The sequence below is a fragment of the Anguilla anguilla genome, chromosome 16, assembly GCF_013347855.1.
Source record: "Anguilla anguilla isolate fAngAng1 chromosome 16, fAngAng1.pri, whole genome shotgun sequence".
Lineage (NCBI taxonomy): Eukaryota > Metazoa > Chordata > Actinopteri > Anguilliformes > Anguillidae > Anguilla > Anguilla anguilla.
Window position 1 is genome coordinate 1912482 of NC_049216.1, and position 18061 is coordinate 1930542.

The 18061-nt window shown below is 40.5% G+C and overlaps 3 protein-coding genes across 3 annotated transcripts in view; all 3 read left to right on the forward strand.

Annotated features, from left to right (window-relative positions):
- Positions 1 to 3499, forward strand: part of LOC118215097 (NLR family CARD domain-containing protein 3-like) — a 151156-nt gene extending 147657 nt beyond the window's left edge. The window contains exon 13 of the mRNA XM_035395534.1: positions 1370 to 3499. Within this exon, the coding sequence (XP_035251425.1) occupies positions 1370 to 3201 (1832 nt within the window). The 3' untranslated portion in view covers positions 3202 to 3499. The remainder of the gene's footprint in view (positions 1 to 1369) is intronic.
- LOC118215092 overlaps positions 1 to 18061 on the forward strand; it is an 800072-nt gene that overhangs the window by 383308 nt on the left and 398703 nt on the right. The window lies entirely within an intron of this gene.
- On the forward strand, positions 15552 to 17839 carry LOC118215102 (general transcription factor II-I repeat domain-containing protein 2B-like). Its single transcript, XM_035395539.1, has 2 exons — positions 15552 to 15728; positions 15918 to 17839. The coding sequence occupies exons 1-2, from the start codon at positions 15593 to 15595 to the stop codon at positions 17489 to 17491; spliced, it is 1710 nt and encodes a 569-aa protein (XP_035251430.1). The 5' UTR covers positions 15552 to 15592; the 3' UTR covers positions 17492 to 17839.

The window sequence follows — 18061 nt, forward strand, 5'->3', positions numbered from 1 at the left end:
CAAATCAAACATACAGCTAAAGAGGAAAGAAAAAATATTAACAAACAAAAAAAACATCTAAACATTTTAGGCTAACATTATGTAGTTTTTTTTTTTTCATTAGGGGTTCATTGAATACAGTAGTTAATAATCAAGATGAGAAACATTTTTTTAATCATAAAAGCATTTTTTCAGTTTAATTGACTTCACTGTCCCTTAGGTAGGGGTGGTGGGGTTTATGCAGTTTGTAAGAGTAAGAATGGGTACTATGTTTTGATTCATGATATCATTTTTCCTATGTCTTATTAACCTATGTTTAATGTTACCTGGTCTGGCACCTGCGTTTTCAATACAGTGATTTAGGGTTTCATTTAATGCATTTGCCTCTACAGCAGAGGTTCTGCCAGCCAGAGGGAAATAGGCTACTTGCGGGGTTCCGACAGTAGGAGGCAGCAGATTGTAACTTTTTATCTATGTTTTTTCCTCAGAGACAGCTTCCATCATTCTGCATTGAGAAATTGTACTTGATGTCACACTGCGTTGTATTTCGGGGTGACTGGCCATCTTTAGAGAAACGCTTAGCTCTGTGGCTTTGAGATATCATTTGGACGCTATTTGGGAAAAATAAAGCCCCAGCTAATAGTGGCCTGGTATCGGGTACCATACATTAGGATAGTGGTCAGCGTAGTCGCCATTCAAGTATTTTTATGGATCCGATCCCTAACTCTCTTGTCATATTATAAGTCTGCAATATAAAACCTGTGTAAGACCCTGGTCAATCCCGTTTTGGCGATTTTTCAGAAAACATATTTTTACAGTTCATTTTTCATGTTCAATGTCAGAAATGCTTCAGCTATAATCAAACAGCAACATATAAATTGTTAACTTGCCAGAAAATAACAGCAGTTTTCTTTACTATGATTCCAAAAATGAGCTTCCCTCTTCCGTGTAGCTAGTCACTCTTGTTGGAGGGATAGCTACACATCATCAGACACTGGCAGTAGGTTGGGAACTCAGAATTGAAGAAGTGCATTCTCCTTTTCACCATAATGAAAAAAAAAACCATTTGTGTTCATTCAATCAAAAACGATTATAGCGAGAGTGACAGTGACACTGATGCTCGTGCAGCAAGAAATTCAATTACAAGGATGGAATGTATGTAATACTGTGTGAGGGGTGTGTTACACAGTGTGATAAAGGCATGTATTACTGTGTGAGGTGTGTAACATACTGATAAAAGTATGTAACACTATGATACTGTATGTGTAAAATACTGTGAACACTGAGTGCATTAATATTTTTATAGATTGTTTCTTCTTAAAATCTGTTAATTGAAAGGGACATTTTAATCTTATTTTAAACAGTTATTTATCATATTTCCTCTTTTCAGATGAATCCATAAAAAGAGCCCAGCAGGAACTGAAAACTCATCTGAAGAAGCAGTTTGAATGCATATTTGAAGGTTTAGCAAAGCAGGGCAACCAAACCCTTTTGAATGATATCTATACAGAGCTCTACATCACAGAGGGGGGAAGTGGGGGGGTTAATAATGAACACGAGGTCAGACAGATTGAGACAGCATCCAAGAGACAAACCACACAGGAGACTGCAATCCTCTGCAATGACATCTTTAAGCCTTTACCTGGACAAGAGAAACCCAGAACTGTGCTTACAAAGGGCATCGCTGGCATTGGGAAAACCGTCTCTGTGCAGAGGTTCATTCTGGACTGGGCAGAAGGAAAAGCCAATCAGGACATTGATTTCATCTTCACTCTTCCTTTCCGAGATCTGAATTTGAAGAAGGAAAGAGCATTCAGTCTGATGCAACTTCTGCATCACTATTTTCCACAACTGAAAGAGATAAAAAGTATTGAAGGTGATCAAGTCAAAGTTGTGTTTATCTTTGATGGTCTGGATGAGTGTCGACTTCCTCTTCATTTCCAAAGCAATAAGTTCTGCTGTGATATAACAGAATCATCATCAGTGGATGTGCTGCTGACCAACCTCATTAAGGGGAATCTGCTTCCCAATGCTCTCCTCTGGATCACCTCCCGACCAGCAGCAGCCAATCAGATCCCTCCTGAGTGTGTCCACCAGGTGACAGAGGTACGAGGGTTCAATGACCCACAGAAGGAGGAGTACTTCAGGAAGAGAATCAGAGACCAGAACCTGGCCAGCAGTATTATCTCACACATAAAGTCATCCAGGAGTCTCTATGTCATGTGTCACATACCAGTCTTCTGCTGGATTTCTGCTACTGTTCTGGAGACAATGTGGGGTAAAGCAGAGAGTGGAGATCTGCCCAAAACGCTGACTGAAATGTACACACACTTCCTGCTCATTCAGACTAATGTGAAGAATCAGAAGTATCATGGCACTGATGAGGCAGACCCAAAGAAGATGTCAGCATCAGATACAGAAATCATCCTGAAACTGGGGAAGCTGGCTTTTCGACAGCTGGAAAAGGGCAATCTGATATTCTATGAAGAGGACCTGAGAGAGAGTAGCATTGATGTTAGTGAAGCTTCAGTGTACTCTGGGGTGTGCACAGAGATCTTTAAAGAGGAGTGTGGGTTGTATCAGGAGAAGGTCTACTGCTTTGTGCATCTGAGCATTCAGGAGTATCTGGCTGCCTTGTTTGTGTTTCATTCATGTGTAAATGAGAACAGAAATGTACTCAGAGCAGAAAAATCAAAACCTCACAGTGACAGAGTGGAGATGTCTGAGTTACACAGGAGTGCAGTGGATCAGGCCTTAGAGAGTAAGAATGGACATCTGGACCTTTTCCTCCAATTCCTTCTTGGCCTCTCTCTGGACTCCATTCAGATGCTCTTAGGAGGATTACTGACACAAACAGGAAGTAGATCAACTGTACCAGACCTACAGACACAGACAGAAAGCAGATCACAGAGCATTGAAAAAACAGTCCAGTACATTAAGAAGATGATCAAAAAGGAGTCTTCAGCAGAGAGGACCATCAATCTGTTCCACTGTCTCAATGAACTGAATGTCAACTCTCTTGTGCAGGAAATCCAGAATTCCCTCAGATCAGGAAATCTCTCTGATAAAAAGCTGGTACCAGACCAATGTTCAGCTCTGGCCTTTGTATTACTGATGTCAGAGGAGATCCTGGATGAGTTTGACTTGAAGACCTACAACACATCAGCAGCAGGTCATCAGAGACTGGTACCTGTAGTCAGGAACTGCAGGAAGGCCATGTGAGTATTATGTCATTAATAATGTAGATGATTGACCACATCTTTTCACACTTTCAATTTCTAGTAAGAATAAAGTGCAATAAAGGCAAGTGAAAATTTGGTTTAAAAAAAAGATTTCTGAATCAAGATGTTTTAACTAGTGCCCTCATTTGATGTTTTATATCCAGAACATAAGAAGCATCAAATGCAAAACCTCATCACTTATCATATATTTAATTTAATTTACTATTACTATTTACTCATTTAATACATTTACTAATTATTTGCAAAGATAGCAATTGTGAAATAAATAAGGAGTTTATTGATATCAGAGTAATCTGATGGATCAACCTTTGTCAGAACATACAATTCAAGCAGATTAAAATGAAGAGATGCTATATTAAGTTACAGTATTAAGAAAAGGGGCCCTATTTTGGTGACAGCACAGGCACAAACACACCTGGAATTGCATGTGTCATATTTTTCACTTTCACCAGGGTTATTAGTTTTATGGTCTGTGGTTAATTGTTGTACGTCGCTCTGGATAAGAGCGTCTGCTAAATGCCTGTAATGTAATGTAATGTTTATCTCATAAAAAACACATTTTCAACGTACAAAAATGCCAAGTTACTCAAAAGTATTGATATCAAAATGACGCCAAGTTACGGTACTACAAACAATATAGGCTATCTTGCCTCACCGAAATTAAATAAGATGTATTCCAAAGCAATGCTACCAAATATTTCCTCAGTTCTTTCAAGTCACTTGGCCCTGTGTGTATAAGCATGCACTATATGGACAGCCCAAACATATGTGTGGATGGCTCTCTCACAGTCAAGATTGATTGAATAGGTGTGTATATGTCCAATTTGTATTGGTATGTATGTATTTCGCTGCCCAGCCTTTCTCTTGCGTGAATGATAGTATGTGTCTTGGTATAAGTGTGTGTTCGTAAATGTGAATGTAACATGCTGCGAGGGAAATGTCCCCATGGGGATAAAGAAGTTCTCTATGTATGTATGTACAATATGTATTTTACATGCAGTATTTATTGTACGTAGCAAATATACAATAACTTGCACATGTACTCAAATTCAGTTCAGAAGCAAGTAACCGTAACTTGGCGCCAGTGTATGTAGGCTACTCGCGGATTTGACGGCCATCCAACGAGCCTTGATTGACACAAGACCGTAGAATTAGAGCTCTGGGTCGCAACTTGTGTACCCTGCTGTCCTGCTCCGTTGTCTGTTATTTCGTGGAGATGCACTTTTAGTGTTTGTAAGGTTTATAAGGCATTTTGATAGGCTTATCTGCAGGTAGGAATCCTCTTCGCTGTTTTGCTAAACTAGAACCGGAAAACTTGATAGTGGAGAATAGGAGCCGACGCATATGTCCCAGCAGGCTTTGCACATGAGAAAGTAACAACAGTGTGAGAGAAATTAGGAGAAATGATGAAACTGCGTAGTTGAAACAATATGTTTTTAGCAGAATGGGCATGTAGGTGAAGGTTGACATGATCACAGACTATAGTGTGGATTAAATGAAGTGACCATGAGCGAGCTTAGTTTCCGTATCGAACGGTATATATAACAGTCTGTATTCAACATTAGTTGTTGAAGTGGAGGGTTAAGTTACGTGTAAAGTCTTTTGCACGGATGTGCTTTTCTCATGTTTAGTAGTAGTAGTTATACTTATGAGTGAGTCATGATTTGAAATGTAATGTTTTAATGGGGAGTTGCAGAACGTACATACGAAGTAATTGTTTGTATGTGGCTAGATGGAGAACAGGGCAAGGTAACATGAATGTAGAAACGTGGCGTTTGCTGATAAGAAGGTTTTGTACGGTAGCCAAGTGAAGAAATATAATTAGTAGAAATGGCACAGTGGTGAACTGGTATAACTTTTTAATAAAATGCATACATTTGCCGTCATGAAATGCATATGGGTGGCCGTGAGTGAGTTTTGGTAAAGAAAATATAAAAGCATAAGAAAACGTTAGTGTAAAAGAGGAAATTATCTGCTTGAGGGCGAGGCGGGATTCAATCCTTCAACCGGAGGTTTACCAGTCTGTAACTTTGTTAGTGCAGCACCATGACATAGCTATGCAATGCGTGAAATATCATTAGCAAACCTGTCCGTGGTTTTAAAGAAGAACACAGGCCAGTAAGCACAGAAGAGCTCCTGTTGAATCCATATGGCTTTACAATATTGTAGCCAGTTAATAACGACGTGCAGACGGTACGTCATAATTCAGTGTATACGTTCGGTGAACGGCGGGTAGATATGGTGCAAAAGCAACAATTGAGAAGTATTAGACAATTGTTAATGAGGGTAACAGCAGGTGAAAGAAACATGCTTCTAGGTGGGCTTGAACCTACAACCCCCTGGTCCCAAGACTGTAACCTTGCCCACTAGGCCATAGACAGGCTAGCTGTTTAAACTAGAAATGTTTCAGAATAAAAAGGTATGAGTGTTTTGCGTGTGTATGCGCGTTTTTGATTGGGTCGTGTAGGTGAAGATTTGGCTGGTGTCGGTAAAATGTCCAATGGGGAGACATGTTGTTATTGGGATAGGCGGCTGGAAAAATAAGAATGAGAAGAAGAAGAATAAGAAAGAGAAGAAGAAGGAGAAAACGCAAAATCCCCTTCGTTTTGGGCTTTATTGTGTGGACATGTGAAGTTGTTTATGATGTCTGTCTGTTGAAATGGGGTCAGAATGTACAGAATGTAATGTTTTTAAGGGCTGAGTGTCTGTGGCTGTTGTGGTTATTTCTGTGGGGAACCCTGAAAAGTGCCAAACTCTCGGTGCTGTATAGGTATGGGGCATGCCCCCGCCAAGGCGTAACTTGGCGGGATGGCATACCTGCCATCCCAATACAAGAACAGATTGGTGGGGTCATTACTGAACACTATCATTGGCACATTTCCCCTATTAGATACATGATTCGTGTATACCTAATATAGTAATACTATAATATATTAACTCTTCTTTGCAGACTGAACAACTGTGAACTCACACAGAAGTGCTGTAATATTGTGGCCTCAGCTCTCCAGTCATCAAACTCACCCCTGAGAGATCTGGACCTCAGCTACAATAACCTGGGAGATTCAGGAGTGGAACTGCTCTGTGCTGGATTGAGGAGTCCAAACTGTAAACTACCGAGACTGGGGTGAGTAGTGCTGTGTACTGTGTGATCTTAGCACACCTGGAATTGCTTGTGTCATATTTTTCACTTTCACCAGGGTTATTAGTTTTATGGTCTGTGGTTAATTGTTGTACGTCGCTCTGGATAAGAGCGTCTGCTAAATGCCTGTAGTGTAATGTAATGTCTCTGGTGCACAAGCGCGATGCCTGCCTAGCTGAAACAGTAGCGGCAGCAGCAGGATGGAGAGGCCGACTGGAGGCTGTCTCTGCCAGCTGCCTCCTGCTCCTGGCCAGTCTGGGAATATTCTCCCTGTGGAACTGTTCTTGGGAACAGAACCATTTATTATACCTCTTAGCACTGGCATATGAACAGAAAATACACTGTTTTTGTTTAAATATTAACAAAATAATGAATCTAAACTATTCAGTTTAATCTTCATTGGTTTGTAGAGGTCCTCATAATGGTTGTAATTGTTCATAATGTTGGGCAGAGAAAATTCTCCCCGTAGAATAGATTAACCAGCACGGCGAGGTATATCCATGTAAGAAATAGGATTTATTTCTGCAGAAAGAGTCCGGAACCTACACACAACAAGATGGATAAGCCTGAACTAGAGAAAGCAGGGGCATTCCCTGCTTTCATAAGCAAAAAGTGTTTTAACAATAACATACATAATTCTACATCTGATTGGCACAGACAACAAGATGGATAAGTCCAGTCCCTGCTTCTATTAGCAAAAAGTGGTTAACAATAACATACATAATTCTACATCTGATTGGCACAAACAACAAGATGGATAAGTCCGGTCCCTGCTTCTATTAGCAAAAAGTGGTCAACAATAGCATACATAATTCTGATTGGTACATAGTTAATACATATGCATATTGTAAGATTTAACAAAGTAAATGTTTGGCTGTGTCTAGTCATATAGCATGAATACTGAATAAGCACACGGTGACCTCTTAGTCTTCAGTGTTACATAAACAAGCTTTATATCAGATATAATAGTTTGGTCTTTATCGATCGGTTGCTTTCAGAGTCCTGGGCAGCATAGTGTCATAGCCGGTTCCTCCCTGGCAGGTTGGCAGGGGGAGGATAAGTAGGAAAGCCAAGCTCTCCAGAGCTTACATAAGAGACAGAGTTAAAGAAAACCAGACACACATATAGACACACACACACACACATACATGCAATATTTTTAACTTCTTGTCCTTGGGAGGTTCGGTGCCTGGAGACGGAGGGGCCCTACTGCAAGGCCTAGGAATTTAGTGTTGTACAGACTTCTAGTTATGCTAGAGAAAACTCTCCTCCCTTCAGTAGAGATGATCACAACACGCTTGCTGTTCAAAATACTGCAGTTGGAGAATGTAGCACAGACATCTTCCTCAGAGCATCATCAACCTTAAAATCCTCAATTTCACTCTTCATTACTGAACACTATCATTGGCACATTTCCCATATTAGATACATGCTTCGTGTATACCTAATATAATAATACTATAATATATTAACTCTTCTTTGCAGACTGAACAACTGTGAACTCACACAGAAGTGCTGTAATATTGTGGCCTCAGCTCTCCAGTCATCAAACTCACCCCTGAGAGATCTGGACCTCAGCTACAATAACCTGGGAGATTCAGGAGTGGAACTGCTCTGTGCTGGATTGAGGAGTCCAAACTGTAAACTACAGAGACTGGGGTGAGTAGTGCTGTGTATTGTGCGATCTTAACTAAATAGTATTTGTGATTATGGTTCTATTCAGTGAAATATTAAAAAGTTCTTTCTCTCTCAGTTTACTCCTCTGTCCACCAGCATTCTTTCTTTGCCCATATATACCTTACTCCTCTATCACAACAAGCAAATAAAAGCAGGATAAAACCTTTTGAGGGTTGCCAGGTGTGTGGTTCCTGAGCAGAACGTAAGGTTTCAGTGGAGTCTGTAGTATCAGGTCACAGGTGATGACTGGATGCTGAGTGTCTGATTGACATGGTAAAAGATTGACCGCCTGTATAGTAAAATGTTTCAGGTCTGTCAAACATTGCAGTCTACATCCATCTCCATTATTCACTACCTGCTATGAACTCCAAACATTTACCCCACTCTCTTTCACACACTGACCTTTTGATGAAGGTGAGTTTTATTCCTTCATCACACACCTGTGTGTGCTGCAGGATTGTGGTGTTTCTGAAAGGATTGTGAATAAAATGGTATTTTATTCTGCTGGTAAAGCCGGGCATTAACTATTGGCCGGTAGGGTATGTGTGTACATCTTGGTGGGAGAGTGTCCATCTGAACAACATGTGAGCTGCTGTTTAGATGCAGTGTTACATCGTTTAGTTTAGTCACTTTTCCAGTCCCAAGTAATAGTCTGGATATTATACCACTGTAAGCAGACATGTTGTGTGGAATAGCCTGATTCAGAGATCAATGTTCTGGCTCTAGCCCCTATCATCTAAAGGATGACATCATTTACAGGAGTATTTATTAGATAAGTATTCTAATTCTTTCAAATGTCCTGACTTATTAAATTTTTTGTGCAGTTTATATTACTCCACAAGGTCTACTAAACATGTTGATAAGGGGTTTTAAAAGAAAAACATGACTTAATATATCAGGCTTTTATTATCATTATTATCACAATAATAATTAAATGCAACGCAATAATTAGCCTGTTATATTCGCAAAAGTGTGCACGAATAAAATGAATGGATGGATTATAGGGCAAGGACACACAGAAAATAGGTGCAATGTGTGGAATTTTCAGAAGACACCACGTTTTAAAATATCTGGTGTCTACCAGCAGTAAAAGTTAGTGGCAATAATCAGTTGTGGTGTTCTCATACAGCCACTAGATGGCGATGCAGTGTAATTCCAGTTCATGCCGTAGTTCAGTGGTACTCACTAATGTTCTTAGGAGAGCCACTTATGAGTAAGACCATTACTCAAAGAGCCACAGAGATTGCAGATATAACTCAGATGTTTTTTTTATCATCACCCTCAAGATATTTACCATCTTTGTGTATGTTTAAAAAAATACAGTACCATGCTTTCCATCCTTCCATCTCTTTTTATTCTCAATTCATTATTGCATTGCATTATTAAAAGATATAATACTTGTGTGTGAGTGTGTAAGGCTGGGAGTGGAACTCATCTTATGTATGTATGTACATATGCAATTATACATAAGCATTATCAACATGAAATAAAAAAAAGTTCACAAAAATGTATATATTGGCCTACTAATAGAGATGAAAAACGTCTTTTTCTCTGTTATATTTGTATCAATATGTTGAGGCTCTCATGTTTTAGCTGTCCCTTGACTTTCCCCATGCACAACTTGTAGTTAGTGGTTGCAATCCTAGTCAAACAATCAAGATGCACATCTGTAAGCCTACTTCTATCTTTTCTTTTGACAATGCTCATTATAGAAAATGTTGCCTCACATGAGTAAGTGCTCACAACAAAGCTCATTACCTTCTGCACACAGAGCTTTAAATGTGGATAATCTGAGGCTGGGACCATGCTCCAGAATTGAGCAATGCCTGATCTGAGCTCAGTTTTCAGTACATCTTTGACCTGCAGCTCAAGAATCTCACTCTGTATTACAGCAAGGTCTGGACAAAGGTTTTTCAGAGCAGGTGTAAGGCTTGACAATGGCACATTAAAATGGTTCTCAATGAAATTGAAAAGCTCCCTATACCCCACAACATCTTGAAATCTCCTTTCAAATTGATTTCTTATTTCCTCCCATATGCCTACAAATTCATCATAGTCAAAATGTTGCAGTAGATCAGGGTTAGCAGTTGTGCAGGCTCTTAGATTGGGAAAGTGAAGAAATTCTCTGTCGGGTATGAAGAGAGTGGTGATCTTGTGCTGGAAAGCAGTGACTGCTCTTAGCATGTTACCTGGGTGCTTCCCTTTTCCTTGGAGTTGGAGGTTAAGGGAATTCAGCTGGGATGTGATGTCAGTGAGGAGTGTCAGCTGTAATATCCAGTGTGGGTCCTCATGCTTTGGCTCAGCCCTCCCCTTGCTTGCAAGAAAATCAGGGATGTGAGGAAGTTGAGTACAGAATCGTTCAAGCACCCGGCCACGCGATAGCCATCTCACTTAGTTGTGCATCACCAGATCCCCATACTCTGCCTCGTATTCCTCCAGAAGTGCACGGAATTCCCGGTGATGAAATGCCTTGGCCTTGATGAAGTTGATGACTCGCACAACGAGCTGCATCACATTCTTTAGCTCTTGGTTTTTAAGTTTTGACACTAGTGCCTCCTGATGAATTATACAATGAAAGGAGACAAACTTGGGAATGCTGTCTTCCATCAGTCCGATAAGTCCCTTCTCTCCTTCCCTCTCATGCTTGGAGCTCCGTCGGTGCACACCGACACAAGTTTCGACCAGTCAATTTGTTTCTCTGCAAAAAAGTTGCAGACTTTGCTTGAAAATCGTCCTCCACTCTGGTCTGTCCATGAAGTGGTAACAGATATAACAGCTCCTCCCGAAATTTGTTATTTTGAATAAAGCGAACCCACACACACAATTGCGCCATGTCGCTTAGATCCGTGCTCTCATCGAGTGCAATGCTGTAACATGGTGTCGCTGCAAGATCTGCAATTGGCTGTTCCTGGATATCTTTCCCAATAAACTCGATCCTCCTCATTAATGTTGAATCTGAAAGCTGCAGTGCATGTATTTGCTTTATCATTATTATTATTATTATTATTATTATTATTATTATTATTATGCACGGTACATTATCTCAGCTGAGGTCAAAAAGCATTGTTTAACAATTTCAGCATCCGTGAAAGCCTTTTTATGCCTAGCTAAAATCCATGCGATCTCCTAAGTGGCCTCGGTCGATTTCTCAGCAACAGAGACTGATCTCGCCATCATTTTTTGCTGCTCAGTCAGAGTCTGTGTCAACTGTTTAATTTTATTAGTCCTCAGGTTGCTACCTGGTGGGTACAAAATGTTGTACTTGGCGTGAAAAGCACTAAAGTGGCGTTCAAGGTTAGACCATTAACAATTGGCACTAGTCTTCTGGCAAATTAGGCAGAATGGAGTGGATTCGTATTGCACAAAGAAAAACTCATCAGTCCATGTATCCTGAAAATTTCGGTGTTTGTCCTGAATTGACCGCACCTTTTTCTTTGCTGGTGCAGCATCGGTGTCTTGGGCTTCTAGGCCAAACTGATCTGCGTTTCCCCCGTTCTTTCCTCACGTTGCTCTTTCTCCTCGGGCCTGTTTCTAACTCCGTCACCGTCAGCTAATGAATAATCACTTTTCTCGTTCTGCTTTTGTCTAATCATAAATCTGTCCATTTTGAGTGGGCAGAGGTCGAGACAATATTTGATATGACCTTATATCAAACGGCATTATGGAATATCAAATTTAGGCTTGCGTGCTAAACTTGCAAAACCATTCGCAAATGCAAAGCTACACACATAGGCTATACGACTACCCATGATCCCTCGCTGTTACGTAGCCTACGTTCTTTGACGTATCTTCAGTATGCTGCCATCTGCTGGATAATTCATTTCAATGTGCTAAAACAGGACATACACGGAACATATAGAAGTAAGTTATATCTATATTCTTATTGTTATCAGTATATATATTATATATGAGCTGCAAAACAAAGTCTCACGAGCCGCGTAATGAGTAACACTGTGCTACAGGAATAAGGTAGAAGGGTACAAGTGATAAGTGATCCTAGATTGGTAGTGCCCTGCAGAGAGTGCCCTGGGAGTGGTGGCAATGTAGCACAGTGGGTAAGGAACTGGGCTTGTAACTGAAAGGTCGCAGGTTCGATTCCTGGGTAGGACACTGCCGTTGTACCAAGGTACTTAACCTGAATTGCTTCAGTACATATCCAGCTGTATAAATGGATACAATGTAAAATGCTATGTGTAAGTTGATCTGGTTAGAGCATCTGCTAAATGCCTGTAATGTAATGTGATGTAATGAGTAGTGATAGTTAGTCCAGGTACAGACTGAAGAGATGCATTTTCAGACTACGGCAGAAGATGGGCAATGACTGAGTGGTTCGTAGAGGCACAGAGAGTTCATTCCAATACTGGGGAGCTAGTGTGGAGAAGATCTGCGGAGATTAACGTTTGTGCCTGAGGACATGAGGCTGATTCCTGATCACCTCTCCCCTGCACTCTCTAAGCCTGTACAGGGATTCTGAAGTTTCCTAGAGCCCAGAACAGGCTGAATGGTGTCTCATTGGGCACCGCCATCAAATATATCACAATCGCAACAAAATAAATTCAAAGGTATCAATAACAGGTGTTCCCACAGACCTTTGGAATACCTTGTTTCTCTACCTTTCATATGTAATACCAGAAGACCGGACACACAGCTGGTTATATGTGAATAGATCACTTCCTTATCTTTCTGCTTCTAAAGTGAATCTACTATTAACTGTATTTTAGTTTGCAGTGCTGCGGGAAGTTTGTCACAGAAAACCAAAAGGAAATAATCAAAGTCACTGTCCACTCTGAAAAATGTGTGTTGCCTTTTACATCTTTACTTTTGGTGGTGGCCAAACACCCTACAGCACTGAAACTGCCTCGCTCTCCACTCTGGAAGATGGCAGCTGCACTTCTGGGATGGGATGAGAGGGTTAAGCCCAGAGAACAAATTATTGAAAAGGTAGATGAGACCTTTGCCCCAATTCAGAGAACTTACAGCATAAGAAAAGGGGACATTTGGGTCAGAATTACATCTGTAGACCAGTCGGAGTTCAGTCCAGCAGGATGTTAAATTTTCAGGTCCAAAATACTGCAGTTGGAGAGTGTAGCACAGACATCTTCCTCAGCATCATCAACCTTAAAATCCTCAATTTCACTCTTCATTACTGAACACTATCTTTGGCACATTTCCCATATTAGATACATGCTTCATGTATACCTAATATAATAATATAATAATAATAATAATAATAATAATAATAATAATAATAATAATAAATATAATAATAGTAATAATAATATTAACTCTTCTTTGCAGACTGAACAACTGTAAACTCACACAGAAGTGCTGTAATGTTGTGGCCTCAGCTCTCCAGTCATCAAACTCACCCCTGAGAGATCTGGACCTCAGCTACAATAATCTTGGAGATTCAGGAGTGAAGCTGCTCTGTGCTGGATTGAGGAGTCCAAACTGTAAACTACAGAGACTGGGGTGAGTAGTGCTGTGTACTGCGTGACCTTAACTAAATAGAATTTGTGATTATGGTTCTATTCAGTGAAATATTAAAAAGCTCTTTCTCTCTCAGTTTACTCCTCTGTCCACCAGCATTCTTTCTTTGCCCATATATACCTTACTCCTCTATCACAACAAGCAAATAAAAGCAGGATAAAACCTTTTGAGGGTTGCCAGGTGTGTGGTTCCTGAGCAGAATGTAAGGTTTCAGTGGAGTCTGTAGTATCAGGTCACAGGTGATGACTGGATGCTGAGTGTCTGATTGACATGGTAAAAGATTGACCTCCTGCATAGTAAAATGTTTCAGGTCTGTCAAACATTGCAGTCTACATCCTTCTCCGTTATTCACTACCTGCTATGAACTCTAATGAAATCCATACATTTACCGCACTCTCTTTCACACGCTGACCTTTTGTTGAAGGTGAGTTTTACTCCTTCATCACACACCTGTGTGTGCTGCAGGATTGTGGTGTTTCTGAAAGGATTGTGAGTAAAATGGTATTTTATTCTGCTGGTAAAGCCGGGCATTAACTATTGGCCGGTTGGGTATGTGTGTACATCTTGGTGGGAGAGTGTCCATCTGAACAACATGTGAGCTGCTGTTTAGATGCAGTGTTACATTGTTTAGTTTAGTCACTCTTCTGTGGTTCCAGTCCCAAGTAATAGTCTGGATATTATACCACTGTAAGCAGGCATGCTGTGTGGAATAGCCTGATTCAGAGATCAATATTCTGGCTCTAGCTCCTATCATCTAAAGAATGATATCATCTGCCAGCAATAAAAGTTAGTGGCAGTAATCAGTTGTGCTGTTCTCATACAGCCACTAGATGGCGATGCAGTGTAATTCCAGTTGATGCCGTAGTTGCATTGCTGTAAGATCGTGCCAGATGAACTGAAGTGTAGCACAGCTCGTACAAGACTCCGGCACTGCTTCAGCTGTTAGCAGGGTCTGACCAATATCGCAGGTCTGACCAATAATATCATGACTGGTTAGATAAAACCTTCATGTTATTTTATATACTGGTGTATATATTTAAGTTGTCCGTGACAGTTAGCTGCTTAGTTCCTCTCTGGCTCCGCTAGCTAGGTTGGGTCATGAAGTAACGTTAAGGTAGGTTGGGCTGGCTAGCTAGCTAACTCGTGCCTTTGACTGTGTGAGTCAAAGCGAAAGCTGACCTTAGAACAAGGGCAACAAGTGTCAACTTGAGGGTCATGTTGTTTGATGTAAATGGTAAACAAATGATATTTGCAAAGTGTTAATAGTTATTATCAAATAATTGTGTTATGTAACTGTAGTTCTGTATTTTCAAAGAATGACCTAGCTGAGGTAACAGTTCAGAGCGAGCTGGCATCGTCATGGTAACCAACCGACCCTCCTAACAGCCACATTTTAAACCGCGTCGTCATGGTTACCATCACGTTACTTTGGCCAGAGGTAAATAAGGAAGAGCGCAATTTTGTATTGAATGCGGTTTCATTTCACCTTGCTGAATATTTTAAAATTAATGTCAAAAACCCTGACAGACTGCAATTTGTTAAACTTAAATTGTTTGATAACTTGATGGTTACAAGATTAGGAAGAAAATATTATCATGATGACAGTAATGTATTTAGCTAATGGGTTATACGAGGAGTTATACATTAACAGTCATATTTATCTATTCATGGTGATGACTATTCAGCGTCTTTGAAATGTATAGATGTTTATGAACTGAAGAACATGTCAGGTGAGGTAAAGTGCACCACAAAAATGCAGTTTTTTGTGTTTGCAGATGAAATTAATATGTTTGCAAATCAGATAAGTTTGTCACATGGAAAGGGTTATTAGAGCCCAGTAATTGCCTTAGACCAGACCTGGGCATTTTACGGCCCGCGGGCCGGATGCGGCCCTTTGGTTGACTCTGACCGGCCCGCGTAAGGTTCATAAGAAATTACAAAATAAACTTTTTTTTTTTTTTTTTTCGTATTTTCTTATTACCTCATACGTGGATTAAATGTTTATTTTGAAGTTATACACCCTGTGTTTTTTACGTAGTGCATAGGGACGTAAGGTACGTACGTGATGCGTGTTACCACAGAGCTGAAAAAACTGCTAAAAAAACTTTTCGGCTCTGTGCGTGTTACTGAATGGACGTTAGCTGTCTCGACGACTTTCACCCCCAAAATGTCAACTAAAAAAAGAAAGGTAGACGCTGAATGCAGGGTTTTCAAGAAGACGTGGACTGCAAAGTATTTGTTTGCTGAAATCAGAGGTAAAGCGGTGTGTTTGGTTTGCGGGAACCAGATTGCAGTGTTAAAGGATTACAATTTGAGTCGGCATTACGAGACGAAACATTCAGAGACATATAAAAACTTGAATAATGCTGAAATGGCGCGGATATCGGAAGATTTGGTCGTTAAGCTACAAAAACAGCAAGGATTTTTTACAAAGCTTCACACATCCAGGGATGCAGCAACCAGGACCAGCTTTGTAATTTCCCACAAAATCGCTAAAAACAGTAAGCCATTCTCAGAGGGCGAGTTCGTAAAAGAGTGCTTGGTGGACTCTGCAGCCCTACTATGTCCTGAAAAAAAAGAAGCTTTTGAGCACGTCCCGCTGTCCAGGCGCACCGTGACAAGAAGGATCGAGGACATTGCGGTAAATTTGGAACTTCAGCTGCAACGTGATGTGGCAAATTTTGACTTTTTCTCTTTGGCTTTGGACGAGAGCTGTGATGTCCGTGACACAGCCCAGCTACTTGTATTTGTCCGTGGGATAACGGACTTCAAGATTACAGAGGAGCTGGCAGCAATGCGCTCAATGAAAGGGACAACGACGGGGAGCGATTTGTTCACGGAGGTAAATGCATGCATGGACACGCTGGGACTGAAATGGGACAGACTGACGGGTGTTACAACGGACGGTTGTCCAAATTTAACAGGGAAAAATGTCGGGCTGTTGAAACGTTTGCAAGATAAAGTGACTGAAAACAACGCAGATCAGAAAGTAGTATTTTTGCATTGTATTTTACATCAGCATGTGTTGTGCAAGTCAGTGCTTAAAATTGACAATGTGATTGATGTTGTAACTAAAATAGTTAACTTTATTAGGGCACGAGCATTGAATCACAGGCAGTTTGTTGCACTTTTAGAGGAGCACGAGACAGAACATGTTGATATCAGCTATCACACAGCTGTGAGATGGCTCAGTCTGGGTAAAGTGCTAAAAAGAGTCTGGGATCTGAAAGCAGAAATCCGAGAGTTTTGTGAAAAGAAAGGCAGAGACATCCCAGAGCTCTCAGATGAGAAGTGGATGGCAGATTTTGCATTTGCTGTTGATGTGACCGCACTGATGACTGCACTGAACACCAAACTGCAAGGCAAGGGCCTTTTCATCCATGAAATGCACAACCTAGTGAAGGCTTTCATGACGAAGTTACAGTTTCTTTCGAGGCAACTGGAGAGCAACAATCTTACTCACATGCAAACCCTGAAAGAAGTCACACCATCAGATGATAACCTCCGCAGGTACTCATCCATGTTAGGAGCACTGCATGATGAGTTTTCAAGGCGATTTAAAGATTTCAGAACAATGGAGAGTGAAATGCACTTGATTTCCTCTCCATTTACCTGCAATGTGGATGATGTGCCTAGTGATGTCCAGCTGGAACTCATTGACCTGCAGTCTGATGCAGTACTCACAGAGCACTTTAAGTCACAACCACTGCTGCAATTCTACTCTTCTCTTAAGCAAGAGAAGTTTCCAAACATGAGGAGACATGCTCAGAAGATGTTTGTTCTCTTTGGATCTACCTACATATGTGAACAAACATTCTCAGTGATGAAGTTTAATAAGTCCAGATACAGATCCTTTCTCACTGATGATCATCTGTCAGCTGTGCTTCGCATCTCAACCTCAAACATTCACCCTGACTTTGATGCACTTGTTAAAGACCAACAGAGACTAGATTTCTCTCACTGAACAAGAAAAAACTGAAAAACGCAGAATGAGTGACAAGTGAAAATGTTTTAACTACAAATGTAGGCATCATTATTTTTCTAATATGATGTATCTTACTGAATTTGGCTGAAAATGGTCACTAATGTAATGAATCAAAAACTGTTCAAATGTTCACATTTTGTTAACCATTATTTTAGGAAATTTTATTGAGTAAATGTCATTTTTCCTAAGACAACCTCTCTTTTTCATTGCTCAATTTTAACTTATACTCTTACCAGTCTTACCAACTAATCAAAACAATTAATATTATGCAGACTTTTGTCCAGCCTTTTGGTCCGGCCCTCCATAATATTTTCTTGTTCTCATGTGGCCCCATGTAAAAAATAATTGCCCACCCCTGCCTTAGACTATTGTGGATTAGTCAGAATACTTCATGAAATTAATGTACACACCCCCCCCCCTCCCTGTTTTTGTGTGTACATCTCAGGAATGTGTAGGTACATGTATATCAACTGTCAAAGTGAACAGTGTCACAAAGAATTTTTGTGTGTGTTTGTGTGCGTGCGTGTTTGTGTGTGTGTGGTTTCTCCA